This window comes from Protopterus annectens, chromosome 17.part0 (assembly GCF_019279795.1).
Source record: "Protopterus annectens isolate FY-2018-M chromosome 17.part0, PAN1.0, whole genome shotgun sequence".
Lineage (NCBI taxonomy): Eukaryota > Metazoa > Chordata > Ceratodontiformes > Protopteridae > Protopterus > Protopterus annectens.
In genome coordinates, this window is record NC_056751.1 from 299,935,661 (window position 1) to 299,953,827 (window position 18,167).

Sequence of the window (18,167 nt, forward strand, 5' to 3'; positions counted from 1 at the left end):
ACAATAGCAGTAACAGGGCAGGGAGGAGACACTGTCCAGGCGGAAGACAGTGAAGGAGTAGGGGCACAGATGAAGAAGTGTCATGTGCAATAGTGGCAAGATGACTGCATCTGACCCTATAGGCTGTGACAAAGACAACACAGAAAAATATGACTCATGATATAAGCCTTAGGCTTTGCAGGGCAGTGCATGGTCTGGCCAGACAATTAGACTTCAACAGACCCATACACACTGGATAAAGGTAGGTGAGGCACAATTGTCATCACATGTATATTTAGGGGGAGAGAGTGATGGTTGACTGCAGCATTACAATGTGGGTAGAGTCATGGGAGTTGAGTGGGGGTAGTGTAGTACTTTGAGAAATTCTTAGATGTCAAGGACAACACCCTCCAATGACTGGGTTGGGATGCCACTGCAAGACAGTGGCAGCATGGACTGTGCTGGATGCATCCTGTAAGACAGATGGGGTTGAACTACAGGGCCTTATGGAACCTGCTAGTAGAGACACCACAAAGTAGAGCCTGAGGAACGTCTCCAGCTAAGACCAAGGGTAGCAAGTGACAGAGTGCATCTACAGCAGTCTTTGTCCTGTGATATTGGACACCCAGTGTATGTCCTCCTCATGTCTAGAACCTTTCTTGGCCACAGACACGAAGACTAATGGAGCCCAATTGGAGGACAGTCATAACGTGTCCCATGGATACACCAATTGAGGCAGCATTCACCACCAGTGATTTTAATGGCACTATAATTCAATTGTGCTGGTACTTAGGTCACTTTACAGTTGGCACGTCCTCCCTCATTCCACTGAGCACACTAACCAACTCCACAGTATTGTGAGAAGCAGCTAATTGCACCTGCATCATTGACCTGAACACCTAATAGGTGATTCATAGTGCTTCAAGCATATCGTGGACATTACAGGAGTCCTGGCGGCATTGTAGTCCTTTGTTTCTCTTACCTCTGGTGAGTATGCATATGTTGGAGACAGTGTGCCTGTCAGAGGGTCCATCTGTTAAGAAAAGATGAGGAGTCAACATTGAACTCTCAACTGTAGGTGATCTGTCAGGATCCTGTTGGGCCATGTGCTCAGCAAAGAGTTCCGCAGGTTGGTGCTTTTGTACCCATGGATGTTGGTGTTGCCTCTCCTTAGAATGCGACAGAATGTGCCACTGGGTTAATATTTGAAGACCATAATTGTAATACTGCATTATGTACTAAATTGTACAATAAATGTGCAAAGTTCAATTCATATATAAATTGTAAAATGAAATGTACTAATATATATATATATATATATATATATATATATATATATATATATATATATATGTGTGTGTGTGTATGTGTATATATATATATATATATATATATATATATATATATATATATATATTGGCTTTATAAGGTTTGCCTACTCAGTCATTACCTCACAAATATATGTGCATGGCTTCTTTGTTTCTAAGGTTTGCTGCTGTCTTATTTCATGGCGGTTGCTCTTTTTGGCAGGTACATCCAAAAAAGTCTCCCATGGCTATTTTGAAAAGAGGTCTAGCTAGCATGAAGTTCTTATTTTGACTGTTAGTGGGAGTGTAGGCTTGCTGTTTAGGAAGACGTTTAACTTTGAGGTAGGCCATAACTTATTTTGAATAGCAAAGTTTGTAAGATAAAAGTGGCCCTACTTGGAACTGGAAGCCATTTGAGGCTCTTTAGGAATGTCTGAATTGCTTAATCTGCACACTTAGCAGCTGCAGTGCATGAACTGCTTAGCATGAGGGATGTGATCTGTATGCATGTCCATTAGCCTAGGGAATGCCATTAAGAGTGCATAGTTGTGATGCACTAGTTTGTGCAGCATATGATTCAACAACATGCATCTGTTCACATGAATCTGCCACATTGTGGCTTGAGTAGACTTATTGAGTGGCCATGGGCGCTTTTGCTGGCAGTAACCACAGGGCTTCTGCACTATGTGCCAGGGACAGAAGAATTATCGTGATGTTCGATATTAGATCACTGTGGCAGTGGCCTAGGCTGTTTGAGTAGTATACTACCCAGGATATGACCACCAATGAGATTTCAAAACTACAGGGTGCCTTTCATTTGCCCTCACTGCCAGTGGCTCTAGCTGAGCCACATAAAAAGGAAGTTTGGGCTCCAAAAGCTGCAGAAATGTCTTGGCCACCAAAGTGTGCTCCCTCCTTTGATTTTGTGGAACTGATGGTCAGCTAGCAACCTTTCAAGGCTAGACAGATAAGTACCCTTCTTGGGAAAACCTTCCAATCCTTGATTTTTTTCTGTAAAAATTTATTTTATGCAAGGAAAATTGTTTTTTTTTGGCCTGTCTTTTTTTTTTTGTGGGGAGAGTTTTTCTCAGTATAGGCTTGTGTGACAAAACTGTTTAAAGTAAAAAAAAATGATTTTTTATAACTGTTTTCTACATTTTCACATAGAATTAAAATGTTCGGGTCAGGCTATAGTACATTTTGGGATTGTTTTTATATATATATTTTTTTTTTACCTCAAAATCCTTATTTTTTTTCTGTCAGGAGGTTTACCAACTCTCACTGGCTCCACTCCCGATCTTTCAGGCTTCTTTGTGGGCTGGACCATGGAGCAGTTGGTCTCCTTTCTTCTTACTTTCCATGTCTGCAAGGAGAAGAATTAGAAGACGAAAACAGCAGCTTCTTCACTGCTGTTACCATGAATGGGTGACTCTGCTGTGGCATGACTTGGTTCCATGGACTGCTCATCAATGTCTTTCAGTCCCTCTGGTGTATCTTCTCAGGAAGTCACTAAGGACTGGGACTTGGACACGTCCTCCAAGGCTGTAGAGTTGTTCTTAGTGTGCAGGGGAGAAGGAGGGAATGATTGTCTACCACATAGCGGGCTAGGATACCTGATCCCCAAGACAGTGTCTCTGCCATTAGTCTTTTTCCAGGGAGTCTTCCAGGACACAAAAGCAGGAAATTAAGAATGTTTCATCTCCTGTGTCTATTACTATGCACAGGGAAGACTTGCATGGATTTGCTAAAGAATTAATCTCTGTTTTTAATGGACCAAATTATGTTTCTTTACTTGATAGAAAATAAATCCATTTCCTTTCATTCTGATAATTATTGTTAGTCAGAATCACAAAGGATGGACGGGGTTCTCATTTATTTCTCCTCAAGACTGTGATTCAGAGTAAAGTGATATCACAGCTTTCCTTCCTGAAAAGCAACAGTTTTCTGAGACCTTAAAGTGGATGAGTATTTCAGTAGGAACAGAGGGAAGTCTGTATTTTCCAAATAAAGTATTATGATTTGTTGTAGTTGGATATTCCACTGCCTGCAGCTTTAGAGGATATTTTCTTAACAACTTGCAGCATGCATAACCATTAACCTCATGCTCCTAAAAATGTCTGATAAGGTTATACAAAGTAACTGACTGCTAAATATCATCTGTTTTCTAATCCTGAAGCACACCCTGCAGTTATTTCCTTATTGAATACTGCTGCTGCTAAACATATTGTTAATGGTAGCCACATTCCCACTGACAAGGATGGGACAGTTTTTGGCAGATGTGAAAAAAAGAGTTTATCTTCTACTTAACAGAATTTTAAACTGTTAGGCTGATTTTGTTTCACAGCTTCTTTTGAAAAAAATTAGGAAATAAACTGTTGGCTTCCCCTCTTCTGAGGTGAAGAATTCATCAAATGCCTTAATTGTGTTTTCTTCTCTCATAATCAAACACACTTTAAAATGTTCTTAACGATTCAACTGATACTTCCTCTAGAGCTGCTGCTACAGGATCAGTTATGAGAAGTTTTGCTTACTAGAAGATGTCAAAACTGAGATTTTAAATTCTTCCCCTTGATAGGGATGCTCTGTTTGGGTCTTCAGCTGCTGAGATTCTTTAAAGTGTTGATAAAAATAAGGAAGTTGTTTCAAGGGTTGACCCAAAATTATTAACCTTCCTTTTCTAAGTTTACTCAAAACTTTGTCTAACTTGGCACCCTTTTTCAAGAAGCTAGTTAATAAGAAAGTTGCTAGCAAACCAGATGTTAAAAAAAACACAAAGCCTCTAAATAGAAAAGGGAAAGCTGAGAACCAAGGGCAGTCCAGAATGTCAGAATGACTGCTCAGAACCAAGGGCAGTCCAGAATGTCAGAATGACTGCTCAGAACCAAGGGCAGTCCAGAATGTCAGAATGACTGCTCAGAACCAAGGGCAGTCCAGAGTGTCAGAATGACTGCTCAGAACCAAGGGCAGTCCAGAATGTCAGAACGACTGCTCAGAACCAAGGGCAGTCCAGAATGTCAGAATGACTGCTCAGAACCAAGGGCAGTCCAGAGTGTCAGAATGACTGCTTACCTCACCAGGTCCCTACCCTTGCAACATTTCCTTCAATCTGTCTGCATATTTCCCATTGACATTGGATTATTTGAGACAAATAAGTTCTGAAAATTGAACAACGGGTGTAAAGATGGGAGTGGAAGTCCCTTCCTCCTTTTCAAGAGATTCCTCCACATCCTGTAAACTGGATTTTATCTCCAGTTTTGGAACAAATGTTTACAGAGGGGGCATAGATCTGGTACCCATAGATCAGAGAGGTAAAGGTTTTTATTCAAGGATCTTTTCTTGTGCCAAAGAAAAAGAGAAACTGGGGACTAGTTTTAGACATCACTTTTCTCAACCTGTTTGTCAAGGTTTCAAAATTCAAAATCTTATTCTTTCAAACCCTGTTATTTCTCATTCCTTTACCCCATTTCATGGGAATGCTAGACTTAAAATGCTTACTGTCACATTCCTTTTGGCAAAGATTTAAGACTATGTTTTCTGTTTTTGGCTCGTATTATCAGTTCTCTGTCTTAACATTCAGTCTGTTTACTGTACCAAGGATATTAACAAAGTGTCTGGCTCTAGTCCTTGCTTACTGCATATTTCAAGGGATTCATATCTTTCCATATGTGGACAATTGTCTTCTATTTGCAGACCCTTTTTTCCAGTTGTCAGGATTTTCTGATTTGTGTCAACAGACTCCTGCTCAGTCTGGGGTTTCAAGTGAACTTACAGAAATCACTTTGCATATTTCATGTTAGAGTATGCTCAACAAGGTTTTAATGTTGAAAGTAATTCTGCTACATATATCATATGTGACATAAATAAGGTAGAAAATAAAGCTTGCTTAAATGTAGAAATAGAGTTTAGCAATGTGTGATTAGCATCCATACTAAATGACTGTGGCTTGAAAAATAAGGAATATGCTTAATGGGCATGTGTCCTACAGAACCAGCAAAAATGTATGCATTTCACACTGTCAGTATTTTTTCTGGGATGTTTTCTTGATACTTTCCCCGGAACAATTTTTCTTCCACTGGAAAAAAGTAGAGCTATACAGAGACATTTTCCTGAGTTTTTCCAACAATCTCTATTACCTTTCAAGCAATTTCTCAGGATTATGGGTTTTGTGGTCACTCTAAATCTTATGATTCCCGTAGCCAGACTTCACTTGAGAAGAATTCTGTGGTACTTAGGTCAGTCTGGTCTCCGCATCAACACTGTGCAACTTTTCAGAGTCCCAGTGATGGGGTGTTGTGAGAAAGGAGATATTGAGTAGGGTGGAACAGTTCTCTCTCAACCCAGGTTTTACTTTCTCTCTTCTGCCTCCCCTTCAGTCTTACAACAGATGCTTCAGACTGCATGGAGGCTGTATCCAAAGGGGTAAAAGTGCAAAGTCTGTGGAACAAGCAGAACAGACAAAATCACAACAGTTTTAGAGATGCTGGCAGTAATAAATGCTTTGAAAGCCTTAAATCGTCTCTGGCCTCCAGAACCTCATCAGGTTATCACAGACAACACAACAATGAAGTGGTATTTAAACAAACAAGAGGGTACCAGGTCTTACATCTTTGCAGACTTTCTATGATTGCCCGGAAGGTGGAAATTTGACTCAACTTTACTCTTCATGCCACAAACATTTCATGAAAGCAAAATATTGTAGCAGAATAGCTAGGCAGTACTGGGGCAGACACTCACAATTGGAAATGACACCTGCAGGTCTTCCAGGAACTAATCAGCTTGTGAGGAACAACTCAAGTAGATCTATTTGCCTCCTTTTAAAACAGACAGCAAAAGAAAGGAATATTCCTGTATGCATTTCTACCCTTTCCACTGATTCCAATGGTTCTTCTAAAGATTCAGAAGGGCTTTCTGAGTTAGTGGTTGCGAGTCCCTAAGCAACAATGTTTTTTTCCTTGTTTTGAAATTGGCCAATGGCAGTTACAACAAGCTTCCCCACAGACTGGATTTACTCACACAAGACAGGGGTTGTTTGATACACCCCAACCTAAAAACACTTCAGTTGACTGATAACACTTCAGATGACTGATGTTAGAGTTTTGAAACCCTTTAGGCACCTTTTTTCTGAGTGTGTGCAGAAGGTACTAATGGAAGATAAAACATGCTACTAGAAAATCATGTGTGTTTAAGTGGAAAAATGTTCTTGTTGGTGTCATGCTAAAAAAGCAGGGCCCATTCAATTAATTCCCTCCAGTACAGCTATTTTGAGTGTGTACTTTTAACTCCCAGTGGATGTGGCTCGAGCTTTTAAAGACATGGCATTATCAAACCAATATTAATATATCTGGAACCGTAAGTGTTACTAGAAAACTATAAATGGCAAACTATTCAGGGTAAATTAAGGTTTACATTAGTGACATTCATTCAGTTTTATTCTTTAATCTGGATTTTATAAGCCAAAATAAGGCAGTTAATATTATTTTTGTATTGTTGTATAAACAGCTTATGATATTTCCATAACCATTCAGGTGAGACACATACTGCCAGCAGGATTTTCTTACAGCTGTGAGCTTTCATTTGAGGCTATGCAGTTCTGTGTTATCTGAATGTTGAGATAGTTAGAGAAATATGAAAATTATTACAATGCATACAGTCTGCAAATGATGTTCAGTATCTTTTAGCTGCATTTGACAGAGGTTGAATATCAATATAATTGTGTTTGCCATCATGTATGCTTTAAGATGAAATCTTCTGATGCCTTGTATGTAGATAGCTTTGGAATTAATGAAAATATGAACAAGCAATATTTGACACCTAGATGTGTCAGTAGGAGGTAACTGCAGAAACTCCTGGAGACGCACTCTGCTGTAATGAGTTAAGCCCTTAGTAACTCTGGTTCTATAGTCTTTGTTTGCTTGATCTTCTGGCCTGCATTTTTTATCCATCAAGATTCATTATTCAGCGATTTCTTCTTCTCTTCCCTTAGGTTCCCTTTTTCTACCTGTCCTTAAGTCAAGTAGTTTTTAGGAAAGGATTTTACATATCTGAACACTTAGAAAATAGATGTTTCCTCTTTGGGATTTTATCTCTGTACTTGAAAAACTAACAGTTCTGTTTGAACCATCTCATCAGGCTGATTTGAGGTTATTGACTTGGAAAACTGCGTTGCTTATTGCTCTGACTTCTGCAAAAAGAGTATCTTGAGTGACAAGCTCATAGCGAGTCAACTCTCATTTTCTACAAGGACACGGTTTCTTTTGGAGTAAATCCTACTTTTTATCCTAATGTGGTTTCAGAGTTTACTTTGAGGTAATATATTCTCTGTCTATTATTTCCAGAAACCAAAAACAAGGGAGAAACAATCCACCATACTCTGGATATCCCTAGGCAGCTCCGGTACTAATTGAACAGAACAAAATCCTATGAGAAAGCTGATCCTATAAAGGTAAGAAAAAGAGACAACTGTCAAAGCAGACAATTTATAGATAATTGTCTTTTGCCATTTCTTTTTGCTATTCTGACCATAACAGGCTACATTCAGTCAGGATTAGGGCTTGCTGTACCAGAGCATTGACGTTTTCTATGCCTTTTTGTAAAGAGGAGGACACAAAGTGTTCTAGAGGCAGCATCTTGGTCCTCTGTACATACGTTCTCACAGCACTACAAACTAGATTTCTTTTCCACATTCAGAACAAACTTTGCTAGGACCAATCTCCAGGGGTGTTTGTGGATTCTTGATTTTTTCCTGCTCCCTATATGCTCCTAAGATATGGTAATCTACCCAAATTTCTTAGGCTACTGCAACAGTAATCTAATGTTGAACATTGCCATAAGTCAACTTACCATAACAGTAGGTATTCAGATAGATTACTATTGTAGTTGTCGTTCCTTCCCTCCATCCCCCTTGTTGGTTTTTGATGTATTTCCAGGCCGTGGATGTATATTCATTGTGTACATATGTTTTACTATTGCATTTTCCTTTCCTAGTATTCTTTCTTCTTGAGCCAAGAAAGCTGTGAAGTTTTTGGTGCCCAAACAACCTTTTTATGTGGCTCTGTTCAAGCCACTGGCAGTTAAGGTGTGTCTCAAAGCCTAGTCACTATACTTGGTATCTTACTTATTGCTATGAGATGCACTGTCTCTAGCATACAAGGCATCCTCTGACACAATACTGATGGACTTACTGCACATTAGCAAGTCATATGGTATCAGAAGTGCTCTGTCTAGGGATCTAAACTTCTATAACATCAACAGAATGGTTTGGAGGGATAGGTATATCTTCCAGAGTATACTGCTGCTCTGGAACAGACTTCCCATCCACATAAAACAAAGTTAATCCCTCTCCATATTCATGAGCAACTTGGATCAATGGATAGGAACTGCCCACTGTACTACAGGGGCAGCTCCTAAATACTTTTTCCCATACGTGGGTCCTTTATTCTCGTTAGGGGTGATATATAATTATCGACCAAAGGATGGGTAAGGCCAGTCTCTAACCAAATGAGATAGATTAATTTGAGTACAAAAAGGGAAATTGGCTAGGCTTTAAAATGCCTTACAAGGGTAGTTAGCCTAGTACTTACAAACCTGTGAAAGCAAGCATGGGAAAGAAGAGGAAGTAATAGCTTGTTTCAGAGGCAGATGGACTAATACCTGACTCAAGACTATCATTTAAGAAAGCATTAAAGAGCTGATGGGATGTGTGGGCAATGAGGAATAGAAGGAGATGAAAAGTGTATTCTGCAGCTTGGTGGCAAAATGCAAACGAGCATATAGCAGTTGTCAAGAAGGTAAGATGGGATCTCAGAAAGGGACCAGCTGCTGGATGAAGTTGGGCAAGATGTGTCTGGATGAGGCCTGCAGGGTGAATGATATGAGTAGTCATTTGCCCAGGCAGACACTAGGGTATTGAAGACTAATACCAGCAGTGGTGTTGACAGAGCAGTGATGACACTAACTGCGTTAGGTGCAGAACAAATGATGCAAAAGACCTAAAAAAAATAAAAGTAGAATCCAAGGCAATGGCCAGAAGATAAACCATCTAAAGATAAGGGGTTATAACAAGTGTTTTCAAGAAGGAGTTAAGTGTAGCCTAGCTATGCTTTGGTACATGGAGACCTGGATCATCTATAATCTTGGCTGTTTGGTATTTTAAGTCAGTAAATGGTGTCTGAGTACACTTTCAGTGTTGGGCCATCATGTAGTCACTTAAAATATGCTCTGTAGAAACTTACTTTAATCAGGCTGCCATTGTAATAACCTACCTTCTCTGCTTGCCACTGCCTTCATAAGGATCTACCTACTGTTTTGTGTGTCAGCTTAGCTGTCTACTGGTTCCCTACAGAAGTGTTTTAAATGTTATTTCTGGCATGGAGCTGGGAAAGAAGGAATCACTAGAATTCAGGAAAAACTATCAGAAGACATTTTTGTTGGAAGCCTCTGGAAGGTGACTTGTAATGAATTAACAAAGAACCAGTACTTGCTGACTTAAGTACCATATAGGTCCAGCAAAACTGTCTTAAAATACATATTGTGGTAAGGTGTGAATTTTGTGTGTGTGCATGTGCCTGCACATGCTTTTGTGATATGTTTTCAAATTCACCTTGATGTGGACTACACTTTTGAACATATATTTCTGTGGCACACCTGTACATTTGCTTCATTTAGTATCTTTCCTTAAAAATGTACAAGGACTAAAATAACAAGGCGCTTATTCTTAATGTATTCAAGCAAGTATTTCAGATACAGAAATACCTTGGATCTAGTTATTGATTTCTAATATTTTATCTCTCTTGAACATTCAGATTGAAAGTATGTAATAAACTGTTAGTAAGTACTACAAAGTAGGTTAAGAAGCTGTGTGAACATATATCCTGGAACAGAACAAGGTACTAGATATGTGCCGTGTGTGTGTGTGTGTGTGTGTGTGTGTGTGTGTGTGTGTGTGTGTGTGTGTGTGTGTGTGTGTGTGTGTGTCTGTGTCTGTGTGTCTGTCTGTATAACTATATACCCTTAAAACTTAAGCAAGGAAACTTAATAACACCATTGCATGCAAAAATCAAAATCCATCTTCAAGCCATGATGGCAGGTATCCCACTTGCATGTGTCTTGTATTACCATTATATACTTTCCTCAGTGTGTGAATACCTTTGGTTTTGAGGAGTTGTCTCTGTTGAGGGCAGTTCACCAAGTATGACTTCACTCCTGTTCCACCACACCATAGTTTAACCACCATTAGTATGTTTAATGGAATACTTTTGTTGTGGTGCTTACAACTGGGTCACCTTCCCGATGGTGCCAGCAAGTTTCCATAGCACCAATTAAAACAATTTTTTGTATGTGGGGAATTTCACTTCACTTTGGTGATGAGAAAGCAGGACAGTAAGTACTATTCACCTCATTGTGTATCTGATTGGATCCTACTGCAGAGGTAAGATGAACATCTCACAGAGAGGCAGAAGCATTAATAATAACAAGTAAAATGGTACAGTTCTGTTTGTTTCTGAAACAGAGGCAGCAAGCAACAGTAAGCACATCCATTCCTGTAATGGTAACATACAGATAAAAGGGTGACAACAGCATTTAAGTGATCATTTACACCAGAAAAGATAGCAACATTACATTGTTCTGATGTAATGCCATTGTTTTTCTTTTCTTAATGCACAGAGCTGTAGGTTTCGACACTATGCAGCTGTCAATCAGACAGCAGTCATACTGTAAACTCCTTAGCTCTCTCACTCTCCCCTAATGTGCATCCCTTGATCCTTCAACATGCTCCTTGGAAACACTCAGATGTTTTAATGAAAGCCTTCTTGCAGTTTCCTAATGGGAGAGGGAATGCCAGACAACTCCCGCTGGTGGTAGCATCATAATGGTACCTGCTTGATGTGACAAGCTTCTAGGCCGTGATGCGTCTGATAGCATCCTGGAGTGCCACTGGGAATTAGACTATTTTGTTTAATCAAGCCATCCCGTTCTGGCTTTGTAAGTGGAATCACAGTGAGAAAACTGCTGCATGCTGACAAGAAATGTTTGAAAGCTATTGAATGTAAATTTGGGTAATTTGGCACTGAATACTTTGCTTTGGGTTGCATGTTACTGAAAGGACCAATAATAAAAGGTGCATATTTCTATACAGAGTTTATCCTGTAATCTACTCGAACAGCTAAGGGATCATAAAGATTTTAAAGATGAAAGCTAAGAGTAATTTTATTTTCTCTTTGGATTATTTAGTGCTGTTTTCTTAAAGCTTGTTTCCAGTTAGCTTCTGAGTGTGAATTATCTACTAAACATTTAATAGGTGTTTTCCCTGGTTGCACTGTTAGCATTTTTGAGTAATAATTGTCTTTATTTTAAAATTTAGAAAGATATACTAACATTTGGATAAATGTTAAATCCCATTTGAGTCCTATTGTTTTATAAAACATATTAACATCTGCTATTCTGTTAGGTGGCTACAGAGTTAATTATGCTGATTATCTGTATTTTGTTGTATTTTTGGTCTTTACATTTGTTTCTGGTTACTGCTAGAAAGGGAGTGCAAGGCTCAATTCCCCTTACCCTTTTACAAAAAAATATGAGCAAGAAAATAAACAAGTAAGTAAATGACTGCAGTGGAGTGTAAATGTCAGTGTCTTTAACTATATCTATATACATATATTTATGTATGTGTGTGTGTGTGTGTGTGTGTGTATATATATATATACATATATATATATATATATGTGTGTATATATATATATATATATATATATATATATATATATATATATTTTTTTAAACAAGAATGATCTTTTAACAAAAAGTCACAAATTTGCATTCTGCATCATAGAAGCACTTTTAAATTAAGTCAGAAATAGAGCAAGGTACTGGACACCACTGATTTTAAAACTGTCAAATGTTTGACACTGGATATAGTTCACTGGACTTCAGCAGAAGTTATGAAAGCACATTGGCCAGCTGTCTCATCCTTTGCAGAATTGTAGCACATTATTCCTGAGCTAGGAAGGTTGAATTGCACAGCTGAGAAGTGCAAACAGCTTGTTTTTCGGTTACAGTATTTCCACAGAATCTCTTTTAATGCATCTCTGCCTTCAAATAAATGCTTTGTGTACTAGTGTCTTAGGGTAATGCTGATTCCAGAAACATTATTAAAACATTCATTGATGGCAGAGTGGTGCCTCATTTAGCACTGTTGTCTCACAGCTCTTAGTGAGTTCTCAGCGAAAGTGCCTTCTGTGCTGAGTCTAAATGTCCTCCCAGTGGTGGCTGTGTGGGGTTTATGGGGTTTCCTTTTACATCCTAAAGATACTCTGTAAGTGAATTGGCAGTCCTCTAATTTGTCCTTAGGGGTGTGTGAGTGTGTACATGCGTGTGTACATGTACACTTCCTTTGGGTTAGTACCATCTTCTGGATGCTTTTCCTTGCCTTGTGGCTACTGAGTACTGGGCTAGATTTCTGTTTCCCAGCAACCTTATTTATTTATTTATTTATCTATCTATCTTTATTTACTGGGAAGTTCCAGTTGGGGTATATCCCATTTTCGGTTGAAGCCTGTGGAGAAAAGCTCCACATATTAGGCAAGTGCATTTAAAGACAGAACAAAATTACATTTTGTAGAATACATTGAGTTTATGTGAAAACACAATTATATGAATACATCTCAAACTCATTATATTACACACAGCTTATGAATCTAAGAAAATACATGTTTTGTTTTTTTCATGCGGTAGTTGGTTACAGAGAAATTACACAGATAGACTGCGGATGTATTATATAATGTGCTGATTAGTTGGAAGTACAGAGGAGGGTAGCAAAAGCAGCAAGGGATTTAGCAGGAGATAGAACTTAAGAAGAAAAGAAGTTATATGAAACATTAAGTAGACTTAAGATAGACCTGTATTAAAGAAGACAGAGGTGTTGGTAGTTACCTGGGAAATGGAAGTTTTATAGGAGAGAAAGTAGGTAGAGGGTGGAGTGGCAGGCTGTAGGAGAACAGTGTAAATGACATTTGTGGGAGAATATTCAGTGAGATTTGTTAGGGATGGCGATATCAAGATACATGCTTAATATTAGGGTACAGAAAGGTTAAGTAAAGGGAGTGTAACTTTGATCATGGAGTTTAGGTGGATTCAGGGGGTTAACCTGGGGTAGAGCATAAGCACAACCACTTATTTATCAGGTGTTTCTTTAGTGATGTTTTGAAACCTTGCAGTCATACCTCTCGACAAAGCCGTAAATAATGGGGGAATAATGGCCCAAAAATAGGGGCGCTTTTGAAATATTGTTCTTAACAAACTTGGAAAGTTGATAGAATAACAGGTTTTGCATCAGCATACATTTTCTGAAGGGTATGAAGTGTGAAACTGAAATGTCAGTCATCATTTTCTAACTTCATCTCTCAATGATTTGCCAGAAAACCACAATTTATGAGAAAACAGACCAAAAATAGGGGGCAAAAAATCTGGACATTCTACGAAAATCTGTACAGTTGGGAAGTATGCATGCAATATGTCTATCTGTCTTATTTCAGGGGGTCTTTGGTTCCAGATTTTGGCTACCTGGTTAGAGTATAGTTAGTATCCTGTGCTGTTATTTGCTTTTCTAATGGATAGAAAAGCTTTGTTGTTGGATCTTAAGGCTCTATTAGTGCTGTAGGGTTGTAGCATTCCTTTTCTGTGGAGTTTATTAGTTCATGGGCTGTAATAAGTTGTATTAGTTGAGGTGTTTTTCAAGTTACAACAAGTTAAGCCTTTTTAGTGCTATGCAATGTTTTTTTTTTTTTTTGGATAATTTGAATTGGATTAAGTGGGTAATGGGAGAACGAATGAATGAGTGTTATTCAGCAGAAGACGTAGTGAAATTATCAGAAATTCCAGTACATCGGATATGGACCGGGTAAGTTAGCCAATAACTGGTTGTGTGGTTGATGTTTTGTGGCCATTCAACCAAATTTTGCTATCCTGAGAAAGCTCTCCAAGGGGATATTTCTCCATTTCCTCAAAATACGTTAATCTCACAATAAGAGCAGGAGTTCAAGAGCTTCAGCAGTTAAAATGGTTTCAGTTTGTTTATATTTCATAATTACAGGTTCACCCAGTACAAACTATACACATGAATACACTCTTAGTTGCACAGACTGTTTCACTGCCCATGTCCATTGCTTTGGGACTGCAGTTGCAGTGGACAAACAACAGTTACATAAGAACTGCTTGAATAGAACTGCCCATTTAGCATTTAAAGAAATGACCTGCAGACCCCATAACAGTATCTGGATGCTGCTTTAAAACAAGGGTGAGAGTCAACCTTCCTTTCTCACTGAGTGTATTTACAACAATGTATCTGACAGCTCTCTTCATACAAATATCTTCTGAATTAACATTAATTAAGGTAAATAAATCAAAAGGTAGCAGTCAACTGCTGCAAAAAGAAACACTTTCTTAGAAACACTGTAACTGGTCTTTTTTAGATTTTTATTCAGTGTTATTTTGAAAACATTATCAAATGCAAATGCTAATTAGTTGGCTTTATATTTACAGGAAACTCTGGATGACATTGACAAGAATGGAGATGGTTATGTAGATGAAGATGAATATATTGGTAAATAATGCCCCACTTTTATATGTTACTATACCAGGGGGTCTGGTGCTGTTTGTATGTCTGCATGTTTTAGATATGTTGTTGCAAGCTGTGAGGTCATGACACTAGTGTGGTTTCATCAGAGAATACTTGTGGTCACCTCTAAGCCTAGAAATGATTCTGCATCTTCCATCACATCCAGTTCAGTGAATGAAAGGCTGACTTGAAAAAGGTTGCATTTTTAAAGTAAGCATAACCAAATATTTTGAAAGGTTTGTTTTTTCCTTTGTGCATGCTATTTTTGGTTGAAGCTGGTTTGCCAGTTAGGCAGAATTTGCAGGCATTATTTGTTTTTCTGTTTACTGAGCTATTTTTATGACTGGGATTGGCACTCATTTTCTGAGGAGTTATGTGACAAAGACAACCATTAATAAAATAAGAGTTATAGTACATAATGAATAATTAATTGCAAACAGAACATATGTTAGAGTAGATGCAGGGCCGGCCTTTGGCCAACTGGTGCCCTAGGCAAAAGAGTTCCACAGCACCCCACCCACACACACCACCTAATGCCCTTATCCTTGTCTACCTACACCATCCAGATTACTTTTTACTAACTTTTTTTCTATGGTTTCCCTTGCTCATGAGTGTTCTGTGTATTCATTCAACACATTTCTCTACTACAAAAAAACAAACAAACACATACTTGAAAAGGGCCCCTGCTGGAGTGGCACCCTAGGTGGCCACCTAGTTGGCCTGTACCTAAGGTTGGCTATGAGTAGGTGCAAGATATTTGCTTTATATACAGTTACATTAAGCATAAGTGAACAATGATCTGTGCAAGCAGGTATATATAATTTTCCTAATAAAAGTGATTTTTTTTTATAGGGAAGTATGACTGTAATTGTACATATGTCTTTTCAGTCTAGCGTTACTGCCTGTTAAGTCGCTGCTTAGCAAAAACAAGTTAGCAAGATTATTCTAGGTGGCACTGATTGAAAAATGAAGAAACAGCTATTTTGTACTACTTTAAGCAGATGTCTTGATCAGGATTTTTTTTTCTTTTTTGGTTGGGGAGAGGGGTGCTGATGCATAATCTGAAAGCTTGGTGGAGTAGTGTTGGGAACTTGACATTTAGTAACCAGAGAGATGATTGGTAGTGTTGTAAGTATGATAAATAGGGGAAAGCCATTCCATCATCACTAGAAGCATACAGTTTTTTTGCTTTCTTGTACAGCAGCTGTCACTATTCTGTAGCAGTTGGTAGTGAGGGCAGAGTCTGTTCTAATGAATGCAAAGATACAAGGCAGAAGTGCAACACAGTAGTGTTTGACCTTTAAAAATGCAATATTCTGGTGGATCTAGGACATTTCACTGAAACTCAAATGACTGAACATAAATCACTGAAAGCACAATTCACTGAAAACTCAATTCACTGAAAGTTATATATGGCCTTTTCCCCACTGTAGTGCGACCCTGGAGTTAGTATATATAGTAAGGGGGGGTGGGGGGCACTACCCCCCACATATTTTAAGTATATATTATATTTGGAAAAAAGTAATATATTGGAATTGCAAGTATCCATGTATATAGTTCAAAATATTTAAAATATGTGGGGCCCCCACACTCCCCTTACTATATATACTAACTCCAGGGTCACAGTGGGGAAAAGGCCATATATAACTTTCAGTGAAATGTGTTTCAGTGAATTGAGTTTTCAGTGAATTGAGCTTTCAGTGAAAAGTGCACACTAATTTGACTTTCAGTGAAATGTGCATTCAGTGAAATGTCCTAGACCCATTCTGGTGTGTTGAACAACTCCCCTTTCCCCTGAGGTACAATGATCTTAGAATTAGTATGACTTTGGGGGATGTGCCTTGCAGAAATGCTTTTCGAGCATTGGAACAGTTTTCATTGTTGGGGTCTTTGGGAGAGCAGTTCCACTTTTTAAGTACAGTTTTTATGCCAGTCACTACTGCATCACAGTTTTGTTATGAAATGGATGCAGAACTTGGTGAGAACACCAAAGGACATTTTCAAGGAGCAAAAAGCTGTCCACTAGTTTGCCTCTTGACTGATACATAGGCAAGCATGATATGGGAGAGCCAGTTCCGAATTGATGACCTGTGTCAGGAGAGAAGGGACAACCCAGAGTGACTTCTAGGTGTAGTGTGGTCTCTCGGCTAGATCAACAGGGAAACTGACATTTGTTATACACTGACCTAGGAGGGGTAGGACTCAGGGGTGGAGCTGTATGCAGGAATAACAGACTTTGGTTTACCAGGGTGGGCACTGGAGAGAGACCAATTCCTTTGACCATGTCCTTGTTGCAAGAGCAAACTGTAGGTTTCTCCTCATCTAATGTCCACCTGCTATTGTGAGGAAATTCCTTCAGGAGTTCACTGATTTCCTTGATGACTCAGACTTGCTTTAGCACATTGTGGTGTTAGGTGAATTTGATGTCTGGGTCAGTGACAAAACAGTGTGTCCTGCATATACATTTAATTGTATTTTGAAAGGTTTCAGGTTTGCTAAGATGGTTACCTCTGCAATACATAAACTGTGACATAACATTACATTTCATATTTCTAATGGATCTGGCAGGCACAGATCTGTAGGTAGAATTAGTTTTGTAGCCTGATCATTTCCAGGTCCATTCTGATTTCTGCTAGCTTTAACCCCACCCTGATCTTGAGCTAAGGGTACTTCATAATATCAGTCACATTACTGGTGTTCTCTCTTTTTTTTTAATGCACTGTGCCTTGTTACTGTTGGAGAGTGGTGTCGATTTAGCAGATATTCTGTTTGAGAATTATGACAGATCTCAATCTCAGACTGCGGACTCCTTGGGCCCTGGTCAGATCTGCTGTGAGGATTGAAGTTTAATTCAGTGCTTCTCTTCTTATAATGTATACAGCTGGGCACAGGTTGGAGCATCTTTTGTGATGGGTGGGCTGGTGGTGTGACAAGATTGAGCTTGATGAACATTATTCCATCCATCAAGCAGCTATTTCTCTATGAGAAGTTAATAGTTTTTGCCAAGGGAAATGTCTTAGTGAGCTGACTGACCAGCAGTGCTTTTGTGGAGAGACTGTGCAGCCCAGGCTGTCTGTCAACTGGAAGAGCCTTGACAAGCTCTGAGTGTGAGTTTGTTGCTCGATTTCAGTCTTGACGAGATTTCTTCCATTCGGTCCACCCTTCCCTCAGCTGATTTCAAGGGTGGTGGCACGGTATGCCCTCCTTTCCTGTTAGCAACATCTTGGGGGTTGTTCAAGATTCCTGATGTGAGTTCAGTATTGTGTTCT

General features: G+C 38.9%; 1 protein-coding gene across 1 annotated transcript in view; it reads left to right on the plus strand.

Annotated features, from left to right (window-relative positions):
• RCN1 (reticulocalbin 1) overlaps positions 1–18,167 on the plus strand; it is a 228,789-nt gene that overhangs the window by 101,547 nt on the left and 109,075 nt on the right. The window contains exon 5 of the mRNA XM_044059691.1: positions 14,823–14,883. Coding sequence (XP_043915626.1) covers positions 14,823–14,883 — 61 coding nt within the window. The remainder of the gene's footprint in view (positions 1–14,822; positions 14,884–18,167) is intronic.